General features: G+C 42.1%; 2 protein-coding genes across 3 annotated transcripts in view; one reads left to right on the top strand and one right to left on the bottom strand.

Annotated features, from left to right (window-relative positions):
* The window catches only part of ramp1 (receptor activity modifying protein 1), a 63,553-nt gene extending 56,643 nt beyond the window's left edge, over positions 1-6,910 (bottom strand). Inside the window, exon 1 of one of the 2 annotated variants that reach the window (XM_085765263.1) lies at positions 6,411-6,910. In XM_085765263.1, coding sequence (XP_085621389.1) covers positions 6,411-6,468 — 58 coding nt within the window. In that variant the 5' untranslated portion in view covers positions 6,469-6,910. The remainder of the gene's footprint in view (positions 1-6,410) is intronic. The other variant, XM_085765261.1, reaches the window with a different exon arrangement.
* A 2,309-nt stretch (positions 6,911-9,219) lies between these two features.
* map3k19 (mitogen-activated protein kinase kinase kinase 19) lies at positions 9,220-22,520 on the top strand. The gene is made up of 16 exons (XM_085765264.1): positions 9,220-9,434; positions 9,925-10,119; positions 10,828-10,988; positions 11,264-11,379; positions 12,750-12,913; positions 13,865-13,919; positions 14,832-14,913; positions 15,686-15,808; positions 15,974-16,128; positions 16,349-16,383; positions 16,485-18,767; positions 19,161-19,265; positions 19,450-19,688; positions 19,849-20,101; positions 20,223-20,431; positions 20,653-22,520. Exons 1-16 carry the CDS (start codon positions 9,234-9,236, stop codon positions 20,783-20,785), a joined length of 4,509 nt encoding a protein of 1,502 aa, XP_085621390.1. The 5' UTR covers positions 9,220-9,233; the 3' UTR covers positions 20,786-22,520.
* The last annotated feature ends 32 nt before the right edge of the window (positions 22,521-22,552 follow it).

The following is a 22,552-nucleotide window of genomic DNA, read 5'->3' as shown; positions in this document are numbered from 1 at the left end:
CACAAATAAGAGCTTAGGCTGATGGCAATACCATTAGTTTGTTGAGCTCTTACTTGTCTTGTTTAATATTATTTAACAATGTCCCCTAATTGTGTCTAATTATATCTAGCTTTTCAGAAAATGTCACTCCTTCCACAGGGAACCTACAGTAGTAAATTCCATTACACCCAGGCTTCAGGAGTCCAATGTTTTAATTGAGTGCAAATGTTTTATTATTTGACTAATTTTGTAAATTCTTGTAAATAATCTTGTAAATGCAATTGTTATTTGTATTCTTGGTTTTTTTTTTTTGTCTATGATTAATGTGACTGTGCTGAAACTTAATGTGCTGCCTTGGCCAGGTTTCTCTTGAGATCTCAATGGGACAAACCTGGTTAAATAAAGGTTATAATATGTATAGCTTTAAATAAATAAGTTTGTTTATCAAACGTATTTGGGCAGATCCACATTTTATGATCAAATGCCAATGTGACATTCAGCAGAAATAGTCACATCAAAGTTTATATGACTCAAGTTGCTGCAGTGAGAATAAGATCTATCTGTGAATAACTTCACCCACTTTGAGCTCCCAGCAGGTTGTGGGATTCAAACTGCTGACCCGACAGTCAATATGCAGCCTGCATCAAGAACTTTGTCTGACTCCTGCTGCCCTGCGCCATAGAAGCCACACACTGCTCCAGCTGAGCAGCACAGTGGTCAGGACTGGACTGAGCCAGTCAGAGACAGCTCCTGACTACAAGTTGTATGTCTCTGTGCCTCAGTCAATTCTCCCTCAGGTCTTTGCTATAAATACCAGAGTGTTACTATTTGACCAGTCTGGTTAGATAAATGTTTTGGAGAAATCCCTCTGAGGCCCTTTGGTTGGTTTTTATCTGACTTGTGTGCCACAAGCTCTTAGCTCTTAGTGTTTTGGGCACAAAACCACTGTGACATGTCATCATGTAATTTCCATGCAACAGAAATGCCAGGAAAAAAAAAGTCTTCAAAAGGAAATTCCAGTCTGATGCATTGGTTAAATGAGCTACTGCGACAGGCTCACTATGTTGCTGTTATGTAAGGTTAAATGTAATGTATGAGAGCAGCGGCCCAGATTAATGGCTGTAAGATGTACTCTGTTTCTCAGTGGAAGATCTTGGATTTGGAGCAGTTTTGGATTGTGCTCTTAAAATGGATAAATGTGATTACACTCACATATAATGCCATATGAGCAGATATAATTGCTGTACATTCTACTGATGACACCGCTATTCACTAAAATGAGCTTGTGATGCACATTAATCCAGACATGCACATAAGCATATAACAGCTGTAAATGTAATATTTCTGTATAATTATTAACAAAAACATTAGGTCTTTTGTGCTGCAGAATACAAGGATATCTTTGTGTTCTGCGAATGGTGTTAAGTGTTTTGCCAATATGTGTTATGGTTTTAGCCCATACTTGTTTATTTCTCACTGCACTCAGCAGTGTGCCATATTGCTGTTACAAAAATGCTGATAAACCTCACAGCCACTAACAACAGGCGCAGCGCCTGGTGGCTCCCTGATGAGCTCCAGAAAAAAAATTCTACTATATTTTACCACGTGTTTCAGTTGCTCGACTGTTTTTACCCGTTGCCATGTTTGGGTGGCTAAGGAGTCATCGGCGAATCGTTGAATATTCAGAATCTGTCATCACTGGAAATTTTCCAGGCTTATGCAAAATCAGGATCAACATTGTGTGAGTGGGTTGCAGAAATTCAGCTGAATGGATTGTGAACACACACACACACACTCACGTCTCTGTTTGTATTTGCATATGTTGCACTGGGCTGCATTTGAGCTGTATTGACCTGGCCACTGATCTACGACACAGATGATGCCAGACACTCTCAGCACCCTTAATTCCTCTCTCCTTAACACTGTCGACAGACACAAAACAGTTTCCATTGTTGACCAATTATAGCCAGGCCTTTGGACTCGCTAATCCTCTCAAAGGAGTATCAACAAGGGATCTTGAAAAACAAGGTCAGAAATAAATCTTCTATAGGGTAACATATATTAACTGGGGTGCAGTAAACTGATTTTGCAGCATCTAACTATGCTACAGGCAGGAAGCTGAATACCAAAGACCCTGACTGCAGTGTATAAGCAGGACCATGGGTCATTATTTGAATTTCCTGTCTTTCGTTGACGTACATGTGACTTAAGCATGAAACAGTTGTTATTTAACCGCTCGCTTCGTATCCGTGCTCACGTCCCCCATGAGGGAACTCTCTGAGGGAAATGAGGGAGAGAATCACTGGGGAGAGGAAGTGTAAGAGGGACGTTATCTAATATTACACATTAAAAACAGCTCCATCCAAATAGGGTATGGCTACTTTCATTAGCTCTCTTCTCATTCTTTCATCCCTCGTTCACCATTTATCTAATTAGCCCAGGTCCAGTGGGCGGGTCTGTCACAAAGACTGCACACACACACAACACACAAGACAGAGACAGATATATATCTGCACTATTAAAACTTTCACTATCCAGTCCCACCTACCTCGTTTATCTTTTTCTGTCTTGTTAGTGTGATTCTAGCTCTCATTGCCCCCCTCCCCTCTCTCTGTCCAAAGATTTATAGAGATTCTAAAAAACGTCCCCTTGAGTCCTTCACACCAGAAATATGTGCGGCTCTATCCAAGCAGAACAGATCCAACAGGAGATCAGTACTTTTAGAAAGTCCATGCATCCAAATTCTCTAGAGAGACAAGAGCTTAACTGGGGACTGGAGCTAAAACTTGTCAGATATTATCATTACTGTCTATGGTGGCAACATCACAGACTCCCAGAATGCATCTGTAGCAGTCGGGGGTCAAAAAAAAAAATCTCGGCCTCCCTCCCACTCTCATTTATATTGTTGCCTTATTAAAAATCATGCCGCAGGATGTCACCTAACCAACCACAACATCTCACAACACTCAGATCTGCACTTACGCAACAAACCCTCAGCTGTGTATGAAATATGTCTGTATTTTAGCTCCTGTTGAGAAAAACAATGGAGATTAAAACACTGTTAAGTTAAAGGACAGATTTGGGGTTTATGTTAAAACAATGCATCCTTGCCATCGGTCATCAGTGCTGTTTAGCTCCGTTTGGCATAGATGTCTTTGCCAAACTGGAGTGACGATGTCTGAATAGAGGAGGAGGTCTGTGACACCACTTATCAGCAACTTCCCATGCAGACTCCCAGACGTAAAATCCATGCAATCCATCACCCCAAACGATTCCCATGTGACCTCGACAACGCTTTATGACCCCCACACCCTCAAATGGTGAAGTGCCTGAATCCTCCCCAGGCAAGTCCAGCTGCGGTCGTACAGCACTTTTTTTTACGAACATCTGGAGACTCACAGACACCACTCAATTAGGAAACGTAGCACTTCTCCATCCTTGTATAAGTCTCAACTGGGGAAGATTTTGGGGTATGAACAGAAGGAATATTACAGGTAACTCTTATACATAAACCATGTGAGTATTTTCTCAAGTCAGACATGAAAGTATCTGAAAATATCCTTTAAATTAGCTGAAACATGACCACATTGATTCTGAATGAAGCCACACCACCATAGTTAATAAACTTCAGCTTTTTAATAACTTTCATTCAGGAAGAGGAACTGATTAAAACCTTGCCCCCAAACACAGACTGATTACAACAAAGAGCCCACACACTTTCACCATATCGTGACCTAGCTGCAGACATTGTGCCAGTTGACGTTCACTGCCACATTTCTGATTGCTTACGGGATGCTGTTGTGGCCTGATGTCCCCCAGATGTTACCCTTTTGTCATGATCTCTGCTCTCTAGAGTTGCTAACGCGCATGAAATATTGCATATGAAATCAAACTGGATGCTTTGCCCTCGGATGAAAGACGATCAGGTCAGGGAAAGAGGATTAATGTGTCTCACTGCCAATCCCTTCATATCTAAAGAGTTAGGGGAATCCTTTTCCCTCCGTCCATTCTGTACCCACTGGGCAAAAAATTTAAATTACAGTGCCTGTAAGAAAGGCAGACTAAGGGTTTCCCAGTTGGATAAATAGACTGCCTGAATGGGGATAATTATTCAGGGATCTTGGGAACTAAAATTCTTTTGAAAAGTGATTTTTTCAGACTAGAACTTTATAAAGTGGAGCTTTAGATGGGAATGTGGTGGAACAGTAATGAGGCAACCTGGTGCTGCTGTGATGAGTCATAACTTTCTCTTTCTGTAAATATAGAACACCTACATGGAGCCAAAGGCCAAAGACGAGAGGAAGCTTGCCTGAACACCTTTGTGCATGTGTGCATATTGCAGGTATATTTTCATTACTTCTTCTGTGCAAATGTCTATGTATTTATATATTTATTTTTTAATAAACACAAAAGTTCCTAACCAGTACAATTTTAAAAACAGCCCAAAGCAAGGACACTGAGTCCATTTCTGCAAGTCTACATGATGTGACAAGTTTAGTTTGGGGTTTGCTGTGGGGTTCACGTTACAGTTCAGCTAAAGGTAAAACACGCAGTGGTCAGAGGCTGAGAAATGAATACGAGTAAACTGGATGTCCTCATATTCCCAAAAGGGCTGTTGTGCCTGTGTGCACATAGCAGAGAATGAGACACAAGAGGTAAGTGACTGAAATGGAGACAGAATGGCTCCAACGTGTGTGTGGGGAGGCTGATACAGAAGAAGACAGTGTTGTGACAGTGTTAACACTTGTTTTTGTACTTTCCTGTTCTAAATATGATTGTTATTTGAACATTGATGGATTTTAAAAGGAGCCGGAAATGAAAAGAATTAGATTGGGTCACACAGATCAGTGAGCCAATCATCAATGAGCCACGCGGACTAAGCACTCCTGCAAAGCTTGATGGAGAGATGTGCTGGCTCTACAGACCAGATACTGTAAAATAAATGCTGGGGTTCGTTGGTGCATGTGGTTCCTAATAAAAACACCTATGGTGCATGCATAAGAATGAACATGTGCAGGCTTAATGTCATATTCCAGCTGTGGCAGCAGGTTAACAGCTCGACAGTCACCTGCTTGCAACAGAGGAGGAGGAAGTACTGTAACCTTTCGTACACAGGCTGAGCAGTCAACGATATTCTCAGTCCTTGAGAATGCCCGATTAAGCCGCTGAGTTAACAATTAGACAATATGAATTCAATAATTGAATTAATTGTCTTAATAGAAAGCATATGACTTTGACTTCCTGATAATCTGTGATAATAAAAATGCACTCCAGTATCTAAGCATTTCAAAGAGCATACACCCAATGATGGACTAAAACTGCACACCTCAGGATGTGGCTGGAGCTGAATGTTGTTATGTTTACAGTGATAATAGAACGGGCCGTTCTATTATCTTCATAACAAATGTGTATCATGTTTTCATCCCCCTCACAGTGAGTGAAATGAAAGGCAAAAATTGAAGGTGAGTGTCAATTTTGTGCTTTTAAGCAGATAATTCCAACAAAGTGTATTTTCAGTTGCTGCAAAATGCTTGTTTTTATAGGTCAGTGTGTTAATTACACAGGTTGAATTGATCGCTTTAAACAGGTTTCCTATCCATGTAAAACCAATAGTCATTATAATAAAATAGTTGACTTGTGGGATTAGTGATGCAGTGAGCTGGTGCAGTGTTATTTCACGGATTGGTGGGATGATAAATTAATTTAGATCCCAATGTTTTCCAAAAGAGAAGTAAAAGGCGAGCAAAAATCTGGAAAAGAAAAACTGATACAAACAAGAGATTTTCATCATCACATATTCACTTTCATAATCCAAACTGTCTGTCCACACTATAATACACAGCTGTTAACCCTGTCATTGTTGCATATGAAGGAGGTCCCAGAGCCTCCTTAGGGATTTATAGATTCTGGTGGAAACAAGCTGTTGTCTATCTCACACATTTCCCATCAAACAACTGACTAACCACCTGCACTCAGAAAATCCATCACTTCCCTAATACACTGCTAGATTAACCAAAGATGTACACATTTTCTACACAAGGTGACAACCACAAGCACTACTCCTACTCCTATAAAGAAATCTAGTAACAACTGATGTTAGGTCACTAATATCATGATGGGAGTGAGAAGCACACTCTCTGGCATCATCGTGCACTTCTTTGTCTGAAGCAGCAAACTTTACATTCTCCACCACTCCTGCAGAAGTTCATCACAAACCTGTGATGAGCTCATATCGGGGGTTTCCTTTTCTTTTGGCTCACGATGTGGAGCACAGAAATGCAACTCACCTTAACGAGCCCCCATGAGCACACCAGCCTTATATTTCATGGGACCTCTTTTCGCGTAATGATTTAGTTTCAACAAACAACTGTGACAGCGGTCGCCTATATACTTACACATGTGCATGTGGCTAGAGTGTGGGGGGGACTCACCTACAATGAACCACACGAGCGTCTGTTCGCGCAGGGCTGCCCCGGTCCGCGATCCCATCCTGTCGCTCTCGAGAATGATCCGCTGACTGAAGTTTTGGGAGAGATGTGAAGTGAAACTTAGAGGAGCTCAAATAGTAAGAGGTCACACCGCGAGCGAGAGCTGGAGAAGAAATCGCCTGGCCAATCACCCTCTGCCGTTATCACCTTGCGCAAAACTGCTTGGAGGGGGGCAGAGACTCGTCCTTGTTCTTGCTGTACAGCTCAACTCCCCCGAGTCCTCGTGCCACCGACCCTCTGTCGTCCACACATAATGAGTGATAAAGTTGGCGCAGTCTTTCCCGAGCAGCCGATATAATTTGAAGGCGCGCGAGGAGAAAATGTGCAGTGTTGGAAAGCGTTGTGGTGCTGTGCGCAACGGGAGGCAGCAGACTGTGACAGGGCTCAGTGCTTCTCTGGGGGAGGACGCGGGTGTGGGTGAGGGGACACGGGATAAACCCAAACATAGCGGATACAGTGAAGAGGGGAGGAACTGGACTCGATGCTACTTTTCCATTGGTTAATCGACCACATACCAACGGCCGAAGCAGCAAACTTCAAATCGCACGTTGCCAATGCTGTTCATAATTTTTCTTTTTTTCCCCTTCTTTTTGGCGTTATCTATGGGAGATGAAACATGTGCATTGCGCAGAAACATCATTTCACATTTTCACAACTATGGGATTGGAGCGCTCAGTGTAGCAGCAGAGGGGGGAGACCCGCGGTGCGCATTGGAAACAGGTGCAGTGAAGGTACAGCGTTGGTGGAGCAGTGTCCTGCTTCAGGATGGGAGGAATCACAGCTGTGTGACATCGCCATCTAGTGGTGAACAACACCTTTACAGCGCAAACTTCACTCCTGAGGGACGGTTCACGAGTCACGCTTCACTGCTCAGTCGACCCAGTAACACTGTCCAATTTGTCAGCTTCTGTCTTTCCTTTGTCTTTCTCTTTTTTATGTGCTGAAGGAGAGACAAGTTGTCATATTTTGTAATTTGAACACATTTGTAGGTTTCTTATGCAGAGCACTGAATGATTATTTTGCTGTTCAAAGTGATTTTAGCTTTAGCAACAATGCATTGTAAAAGCCTCCAGCATCCAGTGTAAGTAAAAATATTGCTAGTCACAAGTTCACTGCAGCAAACCAGAAGAGTATATTTAGATCTGCAATATGCATGTATTCTTATACAGCTGTAACTGTACAACACTCTGTGCTGCACCTGTGTTTAGAAAAACAATGATTTATTTTTACCTTTATTGCTGTGGAACATCATAGGCATCATTTTGGCATGTCCAGGAAACAGAAAACTGTGTAACACACACACAAACACAGCTGAAATATTCTTAGCAATTGTGTGTAATAAAAGCTTCAGAATGTATGTGGCTCCCTGTTACAATGCATTGGAGTATTTTTCAAACTAGTTGTTTGTTGTTTCCTTTGCTCTCATTGGTTGCAGTTCACTTTGAACCTTGTATGAAAAGGCAGAATCATTTGTATTGAAAGGCAAACAGATGACTCATCTACGTGGGTAGGGAGTGTAGTTTTTTCTAAACCTTGTTGTTTCCTGCACTTGACTGCCTTTGTGTGGCTTCATGGTGCATCAGAGTGAAGTGTGAAAGCTCACACGGTTGGATGGGAAAACAGACTGTCAAATGTCTGCCCGCAAGAGTATATGTGCAGGGTGGTTAACAATGAGAGCACAATATCCTCAGTGGATGGTCCACATGAGCCAAAATAGAAAAACAATGTAATGGAGGAAACACTAACGAGAACAAGGGAGAATTTTTCAAAGACATGAAGAAAGTTAAGAGGAGAATATTTTATGATTGAACAGAGGGAGGACAGGTCGAGGACAATATAAATGGAAGCACTCGATAAGTTTTAGTCAGAATAATAAAAGAAAACAGGGTAAAACATTGATATTCTCACTTTCTCTAAAAAAGTGTCAGGCAACACATGGTCTGCTGGCATTTTAAAACCGCTGCCTGCCTGTCTGCCTGACTGTCTCCAAGGCAACCAAGTGTAAACGTAGTAGGCAGCAGGAGGTGTGCAGCAAAAACGGAGAAAGGAGAGGAGACAACAGAGTGAAGAGTCTGTTGAGAAGGATCAAAGGTTTGCTGGTCAAAGGAGGTTATAGAGGAGACACACGGTGGATTAGCTGACCGAGGAATGTGAAGAAGAGAAAATACACGAATGAGATGGTTTCACCACAGTAAGTTCACTTCAGATCATTTCAACAATTTATCAAGATTTATATCCCTGACAGCAAGTGATAAGTTCACAATAACGTCAAGAAATATTATTTAAATCTTCTAAATTGAACTTTCCTCACACTGATTTTATGATATTGCTTTTTAACATGCTGATTTAGGTGCTTTAGCCATCTCGACTGTTTTCCCATGAATCATTTCTCACACATGCAGACACACACATGATCATGCATACATTCATGTAAATTGCATGTTGATGTCGTTGTAATAGAGTAATTCATTACAGCTCCTGTGGGGTCTCTGTAGGGAGTTCTCTAATTCTCAATAGAGAATTACATCACAGTGATAACATCATACTAATCGTCACACAAACATACAGAGCTCTGCAGACACAGACCTGAAAGCACCTTGTCTCGTATTTCAGTGCAGGGTTTCCAATCGCCTTTCTTCCGCTTCCTCTGCTTTATCGTTTCCATAATAACAAAAAAAAAGGGACAAGTCTGGTCTGACCTCCTGCTCAGACTCTTCGCTATTTTCAGCTTCACTTCACACAGATCTCACTGGAAACCTGTGAACTATGGAGACAAGTGAGAAGACAGAGAAGAGGTGGCAGGATTTTGATGAGATGTTGAGAGGAGAGCAGCAGGATGAAAGTGAGGACGACTTGGCTGTGAGTCTTGGACAAGAGGTGGACGGCCTGGTGGCCTCTGACACTGAGGATGAGGAGAAGCAAGGATGCACTCCCCTGATCACTGCCTGTCGTAAAGGCATGACTGAGGTAAGTCATGTTTGTGTTCGTGTGAAAGAGACCATGATGTCTATTGTTTTACAATCATGGTTAAAGTTTTGCAGCAGACCCCACTTCACTCTGTTGTTCAGTGGAAAATTCCTACAGGTGAACATGTTGAGGTTTAGATATGTGTGTGTGTGTGTGTGTTGGGGTTGGGGGGTTGGGCAGTATTGTACTTTTCCTTCCACTAGCTTACAATAACAAAGACAATAGTGTGTGTACGTGCATGTGAGAGCCATGTGAGATGAATCTTTCTCTTTACGTAACACCTCTGCGTTCTCTTGGGGAGCCATGTTCAAAACAAGCTGGTGACTTACAGGTAACAGGGGATACACTCCCACTGTGATCACCTGTCACATGGTTTCTGTGAAAGACTAGCAGCATACACTGCTACAAAATATGAGCAGCACCATAATCAGATGACTGTTTTCCCTTGGTTTCATTTACCATGTTTCTTCTGTGTGATCTTGTTAAAAAGGTGGTGCAGGGCCTGCTGAAGACTGGGGCTGACGTGACCTTGAGTGATGGCAGCCAGAGGACGGCTCTTCATGTCAGCCCTCCGGCGCTCCAGGGAAAAGTGCTGGGGTGGATGTCGAGGCCTCACCTGCCTCCCCAGGCACAGCTGCTGCAGGCTTCCTGGCAGGGAGACCTGCACTCCCTACAGCAGCTGCTGGTAAAAAAAAAAAAACAGACACACACACATGCACACAAACACACACACTCCCATTCAGGTGTTACAGAATTTCCCAGATGAGCAAGGACAACAGAGGGAAACAACAAAGTTGTCCTATGTCAAACAGTTGGGAATTCTGTTTATGAGTAATGTTTGTTACTCAACTAGAATGATGAGTCATAAGTCAGTGTTTACATTTATGAATGATAGCTGATTTTTTGAGAAACATAGTCTATCCTGCTTCCCAGAGAGAACAGTAGAGGATGCTTTACTGGTGGCTGGATCACAATGATGACTGAGTGAATAGAAATGTAATAATGTAATACCATAGTAAACTTCATAAACTAGTTATACATGAAATTACGTTGCTGAATCATAATCAGCACAGGTCAAAAACAAGGCTGACCTGTTTTACTGTGTCCTTTTGTAGTTGGAAATGTGACACTTTTTATCACATGCTTTAGAAAACGTAGTGAAATCATTTCTACTTCCAGAGCAATTCTTTCTCCACACTGATGATTCTAGCTTATTATGATTTTTCTTTTCGTGGAAACAATATAAATTTGAGTCAACCACAAACCTCATCATCTATGCATCAAGCTACAGGGGGTTGAAGACGACTTCACTGTTTGAGATTTCCATACTATGTGACTCCATACTCAGTGCTGTAGCGGGCCATGTATTATTCATGTGTGTATTTGCCTTCAGGCCCAGGCAGACAGGATGGATGTGAACCTTCCAAACAGCGACAGTGTGACAGCCCTGATGCTGGCTGTCAGGGACATTGACCTGTTTGAGAGCATAGCGACACCTTTGCCATGGGACCACAGTCCTGTGGAGGTGGTAAAGGAGCTGCTTGGACTCTCAGCGTAAGAAAAACTAAATGTATACATACACTGACATGTAGGATGCATACACACCTCCAGCTGGTGCCAGCTGGTATTTGATTTGTCTAGTTGTCAATGACACAGCTTGAAAGCTGACTTGAAATATTCCAGGTTTACTTAGAGCTCCAAAGAGGTTTGAGGTGCCTTTGGCATAAAGTTAGTTTGCTTAGACTGATTCACCGACATATGTGAACTGTCTTTCAAAGGGAATTCAAAAACTAACTTCTCCACGTCTGTCTTTATGTTTCTTGATTTAGTGATGTGCAGATACGAGACTACAGGGGCTGCACTGCACTCCACTACGCTGCCAACATCAGGAGCCAAGTTAAAGATGAGATCATTCATCAGATGGTTGACGCCCTACGTCAGACAGGTACACACTGTTGACTACCACCAGGTCTATCTATCTCTCTGCATAAAGTTTACAAGCCGCTGGTATGTTGGTTTTCTTTTATTTGTCAATGAAATTCTGATGCAGTTATTAGATTTGTGCATCTCTTACACATGTTGTGCAGGCAGTGTGTTGCTCTAAGCTGTTAACAAGGGTGAAGAAATGAAAACTAAAATGTCGCAAAACAAATGCAACACATCCAGTGTGCTCTTAGCCTTAATTTTATGGTTTTGTTTATGGTTTAGTCTTACAACCCTTGTAGTCTTGTTTTCAGTGAAAAAGCTTCAAAACCCACACTTTCACTTTCTGCTGGAAAAAAAAGATAGCTACTAGCTGGTTAGCACTGGTTAGCACAGTGGAGCATTTAGCTACTCTAGAGAACAACAGATGCTGATGTTTCCTGAATGTTCCTGAATGTGAAGTTTTTTCTACTCCTACATGTGAAAGAAAGAAAAACAAATCTGCTAATGCTGCTTTAAAGTTGTGGGAAAAGTCAGACCTAAATTCCAACAGCGCATGTGATCTTCCATTGATAAATAAGGATTATTCCATTGTTTGTGAAATAATCTGATTAGAATTACACAGGTAGCTATTTTTACTTTTGTGTGAAATGAAACCTTGTGGAATTACAACTTATTCTTCCATTCAGAATCGCATACAATATGCCATGCAGCCCTAATAAATAAGTTTACATGATGATGTCTTTTCTACAATTGCCTGTTCATTCCCAGATTAAAGGTGATGTCAAATGACATTGGCTCATCCCCTTATGATATGAACCTTCCTTTGATTTCTGATTTATTAATCAGCTACTTAAAATGTATTTATTAAACAAAATAAGTATCTAGCATACACATGTTCACATAAAAATCCCTCTCATGCTTTAAATCCTCCTATATGATTATGTGTAAGAACACACAAATTCTTTGTTTCTCTCTCACATACACACAAACGACATACCAAGTTCATTCATAATCCTGTTTTTCAGAGTAACTTGCACTCAAAGCCTGCACTTATGTGGGCAAGTGTGAGAAGGGTTTGTTTGTGTATGTGTGAGTGACCGGGCTGCTCCGAGCGCTCATGAGTGTGTGGATCAGTTTGTATCAAAGAAGTCGACACAGAAACAAGGTGACTCAGAGAGGGTGGATGCATAGAGACGGAAAACACAGAAGTAAAGGTAAAAGAAGTTGTTTTCAGACTTTTTTCACAGCTTCTAATCCTTTGTCTTATGTAAACAGGACAACATGCAGGGGCGTGGACCCAAACATTCTGCTGTGGGCTCTTCACTATGTTCATGACTGTCAATAAAAGCCGCAAAAGTTTTAAAAATGAATTCTGTCCTCCTCACACAGATGGAGCGTTTGACCAATACTTGTGGCAGGATTCGGACTCAGAGTTTGAAGACTCTGACATAGAGCTGGACATTGAGAGCCTTTATCCTAATCAGTCCGCAGCAACCTCCCCTACGCAGACACACACCCATCAACATCATTTTCTACCGTACAGCCGCACTGGGGTAAGTGATGTCATTCATATCAAGAGATCAAGGCTGCTGCTCCTGTTGGCTCTGAGCTTTGAGAGGTTGTTTGCATCAGTAACAGACTGAACTGAACTGAGAGATGTTACATTGTGCAATCATGAGAAATAAACCAACATGACAGCAACAAAACCCCTATTATTTACTTTCAACAAAGATATAATAGACAGTCTAGCATGGATATAAATAACGCAGTGACAGTATATTTAATATGTATGCTTATCAAAATATCAATTGAAATATTGAACTGTAGATTTTGTGTATGTGTAAAACCAAGTGGTTTGATACACTCACAGCCCACACTGTGTTATTACATCAACAGACCTAACTAACAGGGTCTGTGTTGTGTTGAAGCACATGTGTATGAGTGCACACTGCTGCTCTCAAGTAGCCACAGTTAACAAACACACAGGGAGCGGTCCCCGAAAGACAAATATGTGGAAGCAGTAATTAGCTGTTTAGAGTGTGAGTGTGTGTGTGTGTGTGTGTGTGTGTGTGTGTGTGTGTGTGTGTGTGTGTGTGTGTGTGTGTGGAGGGGGAGTGCTGTGTGTGGCTGACACTTAACTGCCATGCTGCCACATTGTGGGAGGAAACAGAGAGAGCAGATGGGTAGCAGGAAGGGAAGAGCAGGTGGTTTACAGGGAAAAGCTCCAGTTTCTCAGTCACAGAGACCCACTGACACACTCAGCTGAAGTGTATGTCGCAGTGGTACAACACTAAACTTTAGACCAAGAGTTACTGATAATTCATTAAAATCAAACCATTGAAATTATGTGACTTCCCAGCCAACGAGAAATATACATCTAACCTAAGGCTTCAGTATGTGCTGGTTTTAACAACTTGGATTCAGTATACTGCACTACTACTACTGAAGTCTTTTCAGACTGGGACACATATAATGAACAAACTGCTCACTTTTGTTCTCTACAGGAAGTGTCTCCAGGGTGCACTCCTCTATCTGACCATCATAAAGATCTTAGCCAAGGTAAGAGCTCTTCTACTGCACTCCTACTGTTTTAGTGGTTTTCATGAACTAAGGTGTGAACTGAACTTATTAGATGAAACTGGATGGAACATTTTCTTTTCTTTGTGGGATTATTAGAGGAATATATATTACTACAGTACTTTAAAGTACTAAGAAATCAACTTTTTTGGTAGCGTTTTAAAGTGTCAAATGGTCAGCATCATCCCAAACAGGCCTTCAGATCAGATCACCTTCTGAAAGGAGGGCAGTGAGGGGGGGGCGTGACAGGATGGGAGGGGTCTATCTCACACACAAAACGACCTCTCAGCTGAGCTTGCTTGTCTTTTACCTCAGCCTCTGAGTATGGTTGAGATACAGAGAGGACAGCACGTCCACTAAAGGACAGTGCCGCAAGGAGGAAGAGACTCGTAGGGGACGCAGGCAGCAAAGACAGATAAAGATGTGAACACAAGGACGTAGAGACAAGAGTTTTCTAAATCAGTCTAAACATGATCTCAAAATGGCAGCAGAGGTGAGCGACAGGCCCAGAGACAGGTAATTCTGTTGTTTTCTTTATGAGTATGGATTTGTTGTTGTATGGACATGGCTATTTTGTGCGGTATAGTTTCTGTGAGAGGTAGCTGATGTCGGGTTGCTCACTCATGTGTGGTCGTCAAAGGTCATTCTAATGTGAAATGTGGCCATGAAATCCACAAAAACACCACGTGTGCAACCGGATACAGGTGCTACATGAACTTGACAACCTCAGAACAACACCATAGCATCTATGAAGCTGCAGCTTATAAAACTGTCAGGCCTGAAATATGGTGTACCTTAGTTTTAAATAGTTTTTTTATTTTTTTAACACTGTCACAATATAATGGGTTTAGGATTGTTGGGTGTAACTGTGTGTGTGTGTTTGTGTGTCTGCAGCAGATAAGGGAATCTCCCCCTGTTTCCAAAACACCATGGAAACACTGAGAGACATCGGACAGTACACAGGGAGAGGAAGCAGGTGGGCTGGATAATATGTCACCATCTCTCTCTCTCTCTCTCTCTCTCTTTCTCTCTCTCTCTCTCTCTCACTCACACACACACACACACTCACAGACACACACAGACGTGCACTTTTTTGAAAATGTATATGAGCTGTAAGGAAACAATTATTCACAGGCTGATGGCACTTAGATGATAGTATTAACAATGCTGACACATGTAAACACATCACCATCTGTTCATGCGTAACCTCAACCACAAACATTGAATGCACGTGCAGTTTACACTCCATCCCCCCAACACACAGCCTCTTGTATACACAGTGCACTCTCCCTGGGTTATAGGCAACAGCACGTTTACACCAACACTAGAGGAGTGTCCTCTCCGGTTACACTCGCAGACCTGAACGCAGGCACCTGTCACTGTGTCCAGAGGACAACCTGTTCTACCCAAACAGGTTCCAAACACAGAAACAGGGGGGAGAGAGGGATTTGGTGAATCGGCCCATTGTCTGTGATGTGGAGCTCTCAGCACTGAAACAAGTCCAAGCTCTCCAAGAAGAATAAAGGTCTTTGAGCTGCTCTCTAATTTCATAGCAACAGCTTCCAGAAAAAAAAGAAAGATAGAAAGCAAATGAGGCTTTCTGTATAATGTTCAGTTCAGCACAAAGAGACAAAAGTCACTGGCATTTGTAATTTTCTTGAATTAATGAATCTCTCAGCTGACCCCTAACTAACAGTGCCTCCATGGTGCGACTAACCAGCCACTTCTCTGTGTTTTTTCCCCCTCAGCAGAGGTTTGCCTTTGCCGAGCCTGGGTGACAACGGCAGGCGCTGGGGCCGCGTAGATGTTGCTCCTTCGTGTGGCTTGCTGAGTACCAGGACCCCCTGTGTCCCTGTAACCCCTAGACACAGGTACACACTGTTCAACAGCCTGCTTATCAGCATCACATAAGGAGAGTAAAAAACGTGGTTTTATTTCTTGACCTATAAGACCCTGACAACAGAAAATGCAATGCATGTGTGACAGACACCAAATCCTTAAACCCTGATACTACTGAACTCTGATACTACCCACAGGCAGAGGACAAGAAGTGTGGTTGCTGCATGCCCATCCTCCCTCAGCCTGCTGTCTGTTACTGAGCCCAGCCAGCTCAGCCAATCAGCCCCCAGCATCATGGAACCACTCCTGTGTCCACACACTATGATGCAGGCCAGGGCACACATCCAGAGCCGTATGTATATGGTGACAAATGACAAAGCAGTATTACTTTTAGAGCAGAGGATGAGAGGAGATATATAATATAATTCAATTAAATCTTATATGTAATGAATATTCAAAAGGTGCATACATAACTTGATTTCATATGAATATTCAGTAGTAGGTTTTATGTTTTTAAAATAAGATCAGCCAAATTATAAGAGTTTGCTGATGATCTGTATCATTTCATGCAGGACTGGGTTCTCAAGATACAGTAAATGAACAAAAGGTGAGTTTTAAAATCACATCATCTCTACCTATTCGTCTTTCCAACAATACATGTTACCTTGCGGGTCACATCCACTGAATTACTGTCCTTACTCTCTGCAGTTCACACAAGGTCACTTGCCAGCTCTGCATCCCCGGACACCAAAGCTGTTGGCACCGCTGACCTGCAGGCCCAGAGACAGTGCAGCTCTGCCAGCACTAAAACACCATGTTCCCCTGAAGCCCATTAGCCAGAGCCCTCTTTGCTCCAGGACCCGGCTGAGGAGAGAAAGGCCGTCCTGGGGCAGCCCTCACACTGGCCCTATGACAACTACTAAGGGTGGCAGTGAGGAGAGTGGGTCCAGCAGCAGCAGCAGCTGCAGCCACAGTTCCATCGATCTGGAGGAAGATGAGACGGATATAGATGAGAGAGTTTCAGAGGATGGCAATCTGAAGTTTGTGGGAAACAGGCTGCATCATTCAAAGGATGTGGAGGCTACAGAAGCTGATTTAGTTGAGTCGAGAATGCAGAAATTTACAGATCAGTCAAGAATCAGTCTGATTCCACCAATCCACAGATCAGCACACAATATGACTGGAGAGCCTACCAATCATGACGGTGTTTCACTGAACACCGAAAGAGCTATTCGCTCTCACTGTGAAGGAAAGGCAACCAGTATGAGATATACAAAAGAGCCTGTTGACAATCGCGCCTTTACAAACTGCAATTATGCAAAACAAGGAAATAGTATGAAGCTTGTTAGAGACACTGTGAAGGGTGAAATTCCTGCAACGTCGTGCTGTAAAGAGGAGAAGGACCACGAGGGCTGCACTACAGACCCAGAGACTGATGATGCACATGTTATTATATTTGACATGAATGATGACCAAGTGGATGCTATAGCATGCTCCGAGGGCAGTAACAGAAATGAACTGCATGTACAGCAGATGAAGGACACAATGAAAGATCCCTGTGATGAAGCAATCCTTTACAGTGCTGAGGATGCAAAGTTAAATACCAGGTCTGCTGTGGGGAAAACGCAGCTCTTTGCAGCAGCTGTAAACCTTCCACTGTCAGATGTGGATCTCAAGTCAGACAAACAAAAGCTGAAAGCCTTAAACCCTGCCCGGTGCAAGGACGCAAGAACCAGGATGAACTGTGGATTAAGAGCAAATAATCAAAGTAACAAGTCAAACTCCTTCAATCCACTAGGTCTTAAAGAACACAGCATACCAAGTCGGACCAAGTCCAAAAGCAATCTGAAGTACTCATCTCTTTCCACACAAGGCAAGGATAAAACCAGGAAAAGCCCTGAGCTAATTATTAGTGGAGAGGCCACAGCCAGTAAAGCAAAATCAAAGCTTAAATCTGTAAAAGGTGCTCATCGAAGCACTGACGCCCCGTCACCACGAAAGAAGGTTACTAGCAAGGGAACAAATGAGGACAAGTCGAACAACAGCAGAGCTCAGCCACCAGTGAGGGAGCTGAAGAGTGCCCGGCAGCTGAAGAGACTCAGTGTAGGAGGGGCACCGAGGTCTAAATCTGCTGTAGACTTCATCACCTACAAAGACATGTTTCAGCAGTTGCAGAGCAGGGATGAAGGACCAGCCATCTATGAAATGTTTGCTGGCCCTATCTATGATAACCTTAGGGTTTCCAGCTCCTGTGAAAAAACAAAAGACAGACAAGTGCAGTCCGCACAGACTAGGAAGAAACCACAACCCCATAAAGGTAAACACAGACCTTTGAAACAACCTCAGTGCAAGATGAGGAGAAGCCCAGGGGAGAGCATGGTGTTGTCAGCTAAAAGCAAAGCAAGACTTGTGTCCTCTAGGGCCAAACCTCACCTTACACCTGTATCAAGGAAAGGATATTATAAAACAGACAATGCACTTAAACTGGAAGCCAAGTTAGATCTCTCTAAGGATGGTCATAACAGAGCTCAGGAAAAGGCTGAGAACGATATCTTGTCTACCATAGATGAGGCTCTTTCTACACTTGGGTCTGAAACATTAAAAGCAGATGAAAAAACGTTGATTATGACCATGAATATGCAAGAAATACTTGGGAATTCATCAACACGAAACCTGTACAGACCGATTCCTGAGCCTGTGTTACCTCAAGCCTCCCAACAGCCAAAGATCAACACATGGACATCCTCCAGCAGCAGCAGCAGCAGCAGCAGCAGCCACCGTATTGTGATGTCACCAGTTTACCAGAAGTTCCTAGATGAGGTGGGAGATGGACCGCTCACAGATGACCTCCTGCAGTGTCTGGCTGAAGAGTTGATTTCACTGGATGAGAGGGATGTATCCATAGGCCCGTGTCCTGAAAACCAGGAACTGAGCGAAAAGGAATCCAAGAGAGAAGAAGCCCCTTTATCAGGAACAAATGTGTTATCTGAGGTAAACTTGTTAATATCGTTAGTAGATGGAAAAATGCTGTTGTCTTTTTTTAAAGAAGAAAAACGAGCAGTCTTTATTACAATAATAAATAGCCATAAATTACTTGTTACTGCCCATATAAAGACACATGATGATCTTTTATACAACCACACATTGATGTTATTTTACCAAATCACAAATGTGAGGTTCAGCCCAATCCAGCCCTTACAAAAAAGATTTAGTCTATTTATACATACGACTATGATGTTCATGTGTAGCCTACTAATCTACCCAAACTGACACAATATTCAAACACAAGAATCATTCTCCTTATCCCCCCCAAAAAACTGCTAACATGCCAGAAACCATTGCTCAGTGAGTTTGCTAACCTTCCTTCTGTGTGATTTATTGCAGGTTATTTCAGCAGACAGTGCAGCTCTCCTTGGCTCTGGGCTGGCTGTGGATGACACCATTTCATGGACAAAGGGTGAAGTGCTTGGCAGAGGCGCCTATGGGACAGTACGTCTGCTAGTATCACAAATTATCAAAAATATTGTGTCCTTGTAACACCAACTTATCAAATAGCAATGATTGCTTTGCAAGTGTTTTAGCAGGTGTTATCAAAACATTTCATTTAACTTGTCATAATTTCTGAACTGGAAAAATGTTCAACTAATTCTTGGTAATGCTGCTGCCTCACCAGGTGTACTGTGGCCTGACCAGTCAGGGCCAGCTGGTAGCTGTGAAGCAGGTCAATCTGGACATCTCTGACTCAGACACTGCAAAGAGGGAGTACGGTCGTCTGCAAGGGGAAGTGGAACTGCTGAAAACCTTAAGACACTCTAACATTGTAGGCTTCCTGGGGACGTCGCTTTATCAGCATGTGGTTTCTATCTTCATGGAGTACATCCCAGGAGGATCCATTGCTAGCATCCTTCACAGGTAAGGTTGATCGCAAAGAAACTTAGTATTCACCCACATGAAGTATCTATCAAAACAAAGAGATTCAGGAAGGCCTTGTTTATGACTAAACATTACTGCCAGACAGAAATGTTCTTTGCTAATACTGTCCATACAAATCCGTCCCCTTTGCTGTCCTCAGGTTTGGTCCTCTTCCAGAGCGAGTCCTGGCTCTGTACACCCATCAAATCCTGGAAGGGGTGGCCTTCCTCCACCTGAACAGGGTGATTCATCGTGACTTGAAAGGAAATAATGTCATGCTGATGCCCACTGGTGTCATCAAGCTCATAGACTTTGGCTGTGCACGACGTCTTAGTTGTCTGACCCACACTGCAAGCAACAGTATAGACCTGCTCAAGTCTGTCCATGGAACACCTTACTGGATGGCACCAGAGGTAGATATGTAGCTCTTTTAGGTGGTCTTGTGTGACAAAGACTTTCTGGATTGTTTAGCTCTACATGTTTCTTGACTTTCACTTCTTAACTATTCTGACCTTTGTCCTCTCCACATTTTAGGTCATCAATGATACAGGATATGGCAGGAAGTCAGATATATGGAGTGTAGGTTGCACAGTGTTCGAGATGGCCACAGGGAAACCACCTCTAGCACACATGGATAAGATGGCTGCCTTGTTCTACATTGGAGCTCAGAGAGGGTTGATGCCCTCCTTACCGGAGGGATTTTCAGATAATGCCAAGGATTTTGTAAAAATCTGCTTCACAAGGTGAGACTATGTATCCTTGTTGCATTCATGCAATGTCTTTCATGACATCACTTACTTCCCCTTTAAAACTATGTTGATTTTTGAAGTTTGAAATTTGGTAACAGTGTTAGCGCGAGTGAAATAGAATGTAACAAAAAAAAAATAGTTTTGTTTTTTTAAATCTATTTACAGACATTTGCAAATTTTTTCTCTAGTGTTCAGTTGTTTTCTCTCCACTCCAGTGACCAGAGACTACGGCCATCTGCAGACCAGCTTCTGAAGCATCCATTCATCCCCAAAATTGAGCATGAAGTGGATTCTAGGGAAACACAGAAAACGAACTGTGGTGCTCACCCAGGTGGGCGTTGTGGCTAACAAGGAGTTGCACTTAAACAGAAGAGTTATTGAGTTCAAGGGGACATTTATTTATTTAATTTAGATTGGCATATTAAACACGTGGTATTCTTTTGTGACCCTTTGTGGACCTGTCATCTACACCCCTTATTCCAACAGTAATGTCAAAGTTTGGGAGCACAAAGACACTTGCCATGTGTCCCAGACCTATGGACAATACAATAAAGGGTAAAAATGGAGTCATACGTTTTTAAGGTGAATTTTAAATAGAAGCACTTTTATAGATTTAGTGTCTGATGCTGCATGTTTGTTACTGTGCATTTTCTATAGCAATCTTAAAAATGTGCCAATCTTGTACATACCATAAATTTAGTGAAACTCTAGATCTCTACTAGTATAATTAATTTAAGTTCTTACAAAGTGTCAAATCCGTATTGCAGTGTATATTGTCATCTCCACAGCCTTCATGTTTCGGTAATGATTAAGTGAACTACCACTTCCTGTTAACTTTCCTATGGTGATTTTATGAGGAAATCAGTGTGTAAAAAGAACTTTTCATGACAACTACTATGCAGGGTATCTCCATATCTTCTGGAATTACTTTTTTTAATCCTATAGTCTAGCAACATGCAAATACAGTATGTGTAATAAATCAACAACCAGAATTTATATCATGACAGGATAGTGGAAACTTTGACGTTTATTTGTAATATTGAAATGAAAAGAAAAAAAAGAGGATGTAACGAGTGGCTTATGCTCATATTGTCCACAACTGCTGTTTGCCCAAATGTAATAAGTCCTTAATGAGGATACAAACAATCCAGCCTCAGATTTATTAATTTTGTACACTGTAGCAATGAATAACCCAGTCAAGAACAGAGAAGACTGGGTCATGTCAAGATTTTTGAATAGTTTAATGTATGAAACTAATATAGATGTGTCTGGACAGTTACATGGATGTAAATATAAATTCAACCAACTGGATGAGGATGTTGGTGAGAAAATCTATCAAGCTCATCCACATTACAAATACTTTAGGTTTCCAACATATGCAGCAGGTCATCTTGCATACGGCCAGTTAGTCACTGTTCTGACAACTGTTACTGGAATGGAAAGAGCCAACGACTGTTTTTTTCTCCTGAATAGTACCCTGTTCATGACAGATCGAATGGTACGTTTCCCTTTTAAGGGCTGACATCTAAAGGGCTACATCTTTATGTCATGAAATTATGCTTGACATACTTCAAATAAAAAGGGTTATGTAAACTTTAATAGCAAACTACTTCTGTTCTTGTCTGTTGTTTTTTTTTCTTTTTTGAGAGAAAACCTTTGGCATTCAGCTTAAGGTCTACTTAGAGGTCCAAAAAATATTTTTTGGTACAAATTGCATCGCTTTGATGTTGATTATTAGGTGTTGAATGTGCCTGTGTTGAGGGCATCAACTGACATTTCCTGTGATGGAAAAGCACAGTACAGCACCCTCTGTAGGAAGGCTGTCAGAAGCACACGCCACCGGAATGCTGCAGTCATCCAGCCGATGATGCCCAAACGGTAGATCAACAAAATAAAAGTCTTTTATAGGTATTATAGTTATCCTGTTATACTTACAAGCAGCTCCAAACCTGAGTAGTCATGGTATAGCTTTTTTTTCTTTAAACATACAAAAACGTATGTACATTTATCTCCACTTCCTGTAAACAGTAAGTAAGTGCTCTCCTTTTAAATCCCTTTGATGATTGATACATGCAAATCATACGCACAGTACTTAAGTATAAAAAGAAATCAAGA

The sequence above is a fragment of the Trachurus japonicus genome, chromosome 21 (assembly GCF_045865225.1).
Source record: "Trachurus japonicus isolate A0001 chromosome 21, Traja_1.0".
In the NCBI taxonomy this organism is placed as follows: Eukaryota; Metazoa; Chordata; class Actinopteri; order Carangiformes; family Carangidae; genus Trachurus; species Trachurus japonicus.
Note: the sequence above shows the minus strand (reverse complement) of the source record. Positions and strands in the feature narration are given on the sequence as shown.

What these genes read in the sequence shown, in the direction of transcription:
- map3k19 (XM_085765264.1), top strand. Translation starts at nt 9,234, where the DNA reads ATGGAGACAAGTGAGAAGACAGAGAAGAGGTGGCAGGATTTTGATGAG. An exon ending in ATACAGTAAATGAACAAAAG is followed by an intron (nt 16,384 to 16,484) that starts GTGAGTTTTAAA and finishes TACTCTCTGCAG; the next exon opens with TTCACACAAGGTCACTTGCC. An exon ending in GCAGAGGCGCCTATGGGACA is followed by an intron (nt 19,266 to 19,449) that starts GTACGTCTGCTA and finishes CTGCCTCACCAG; the next exon opens with GTGTACTGTGGCCTGACCAG.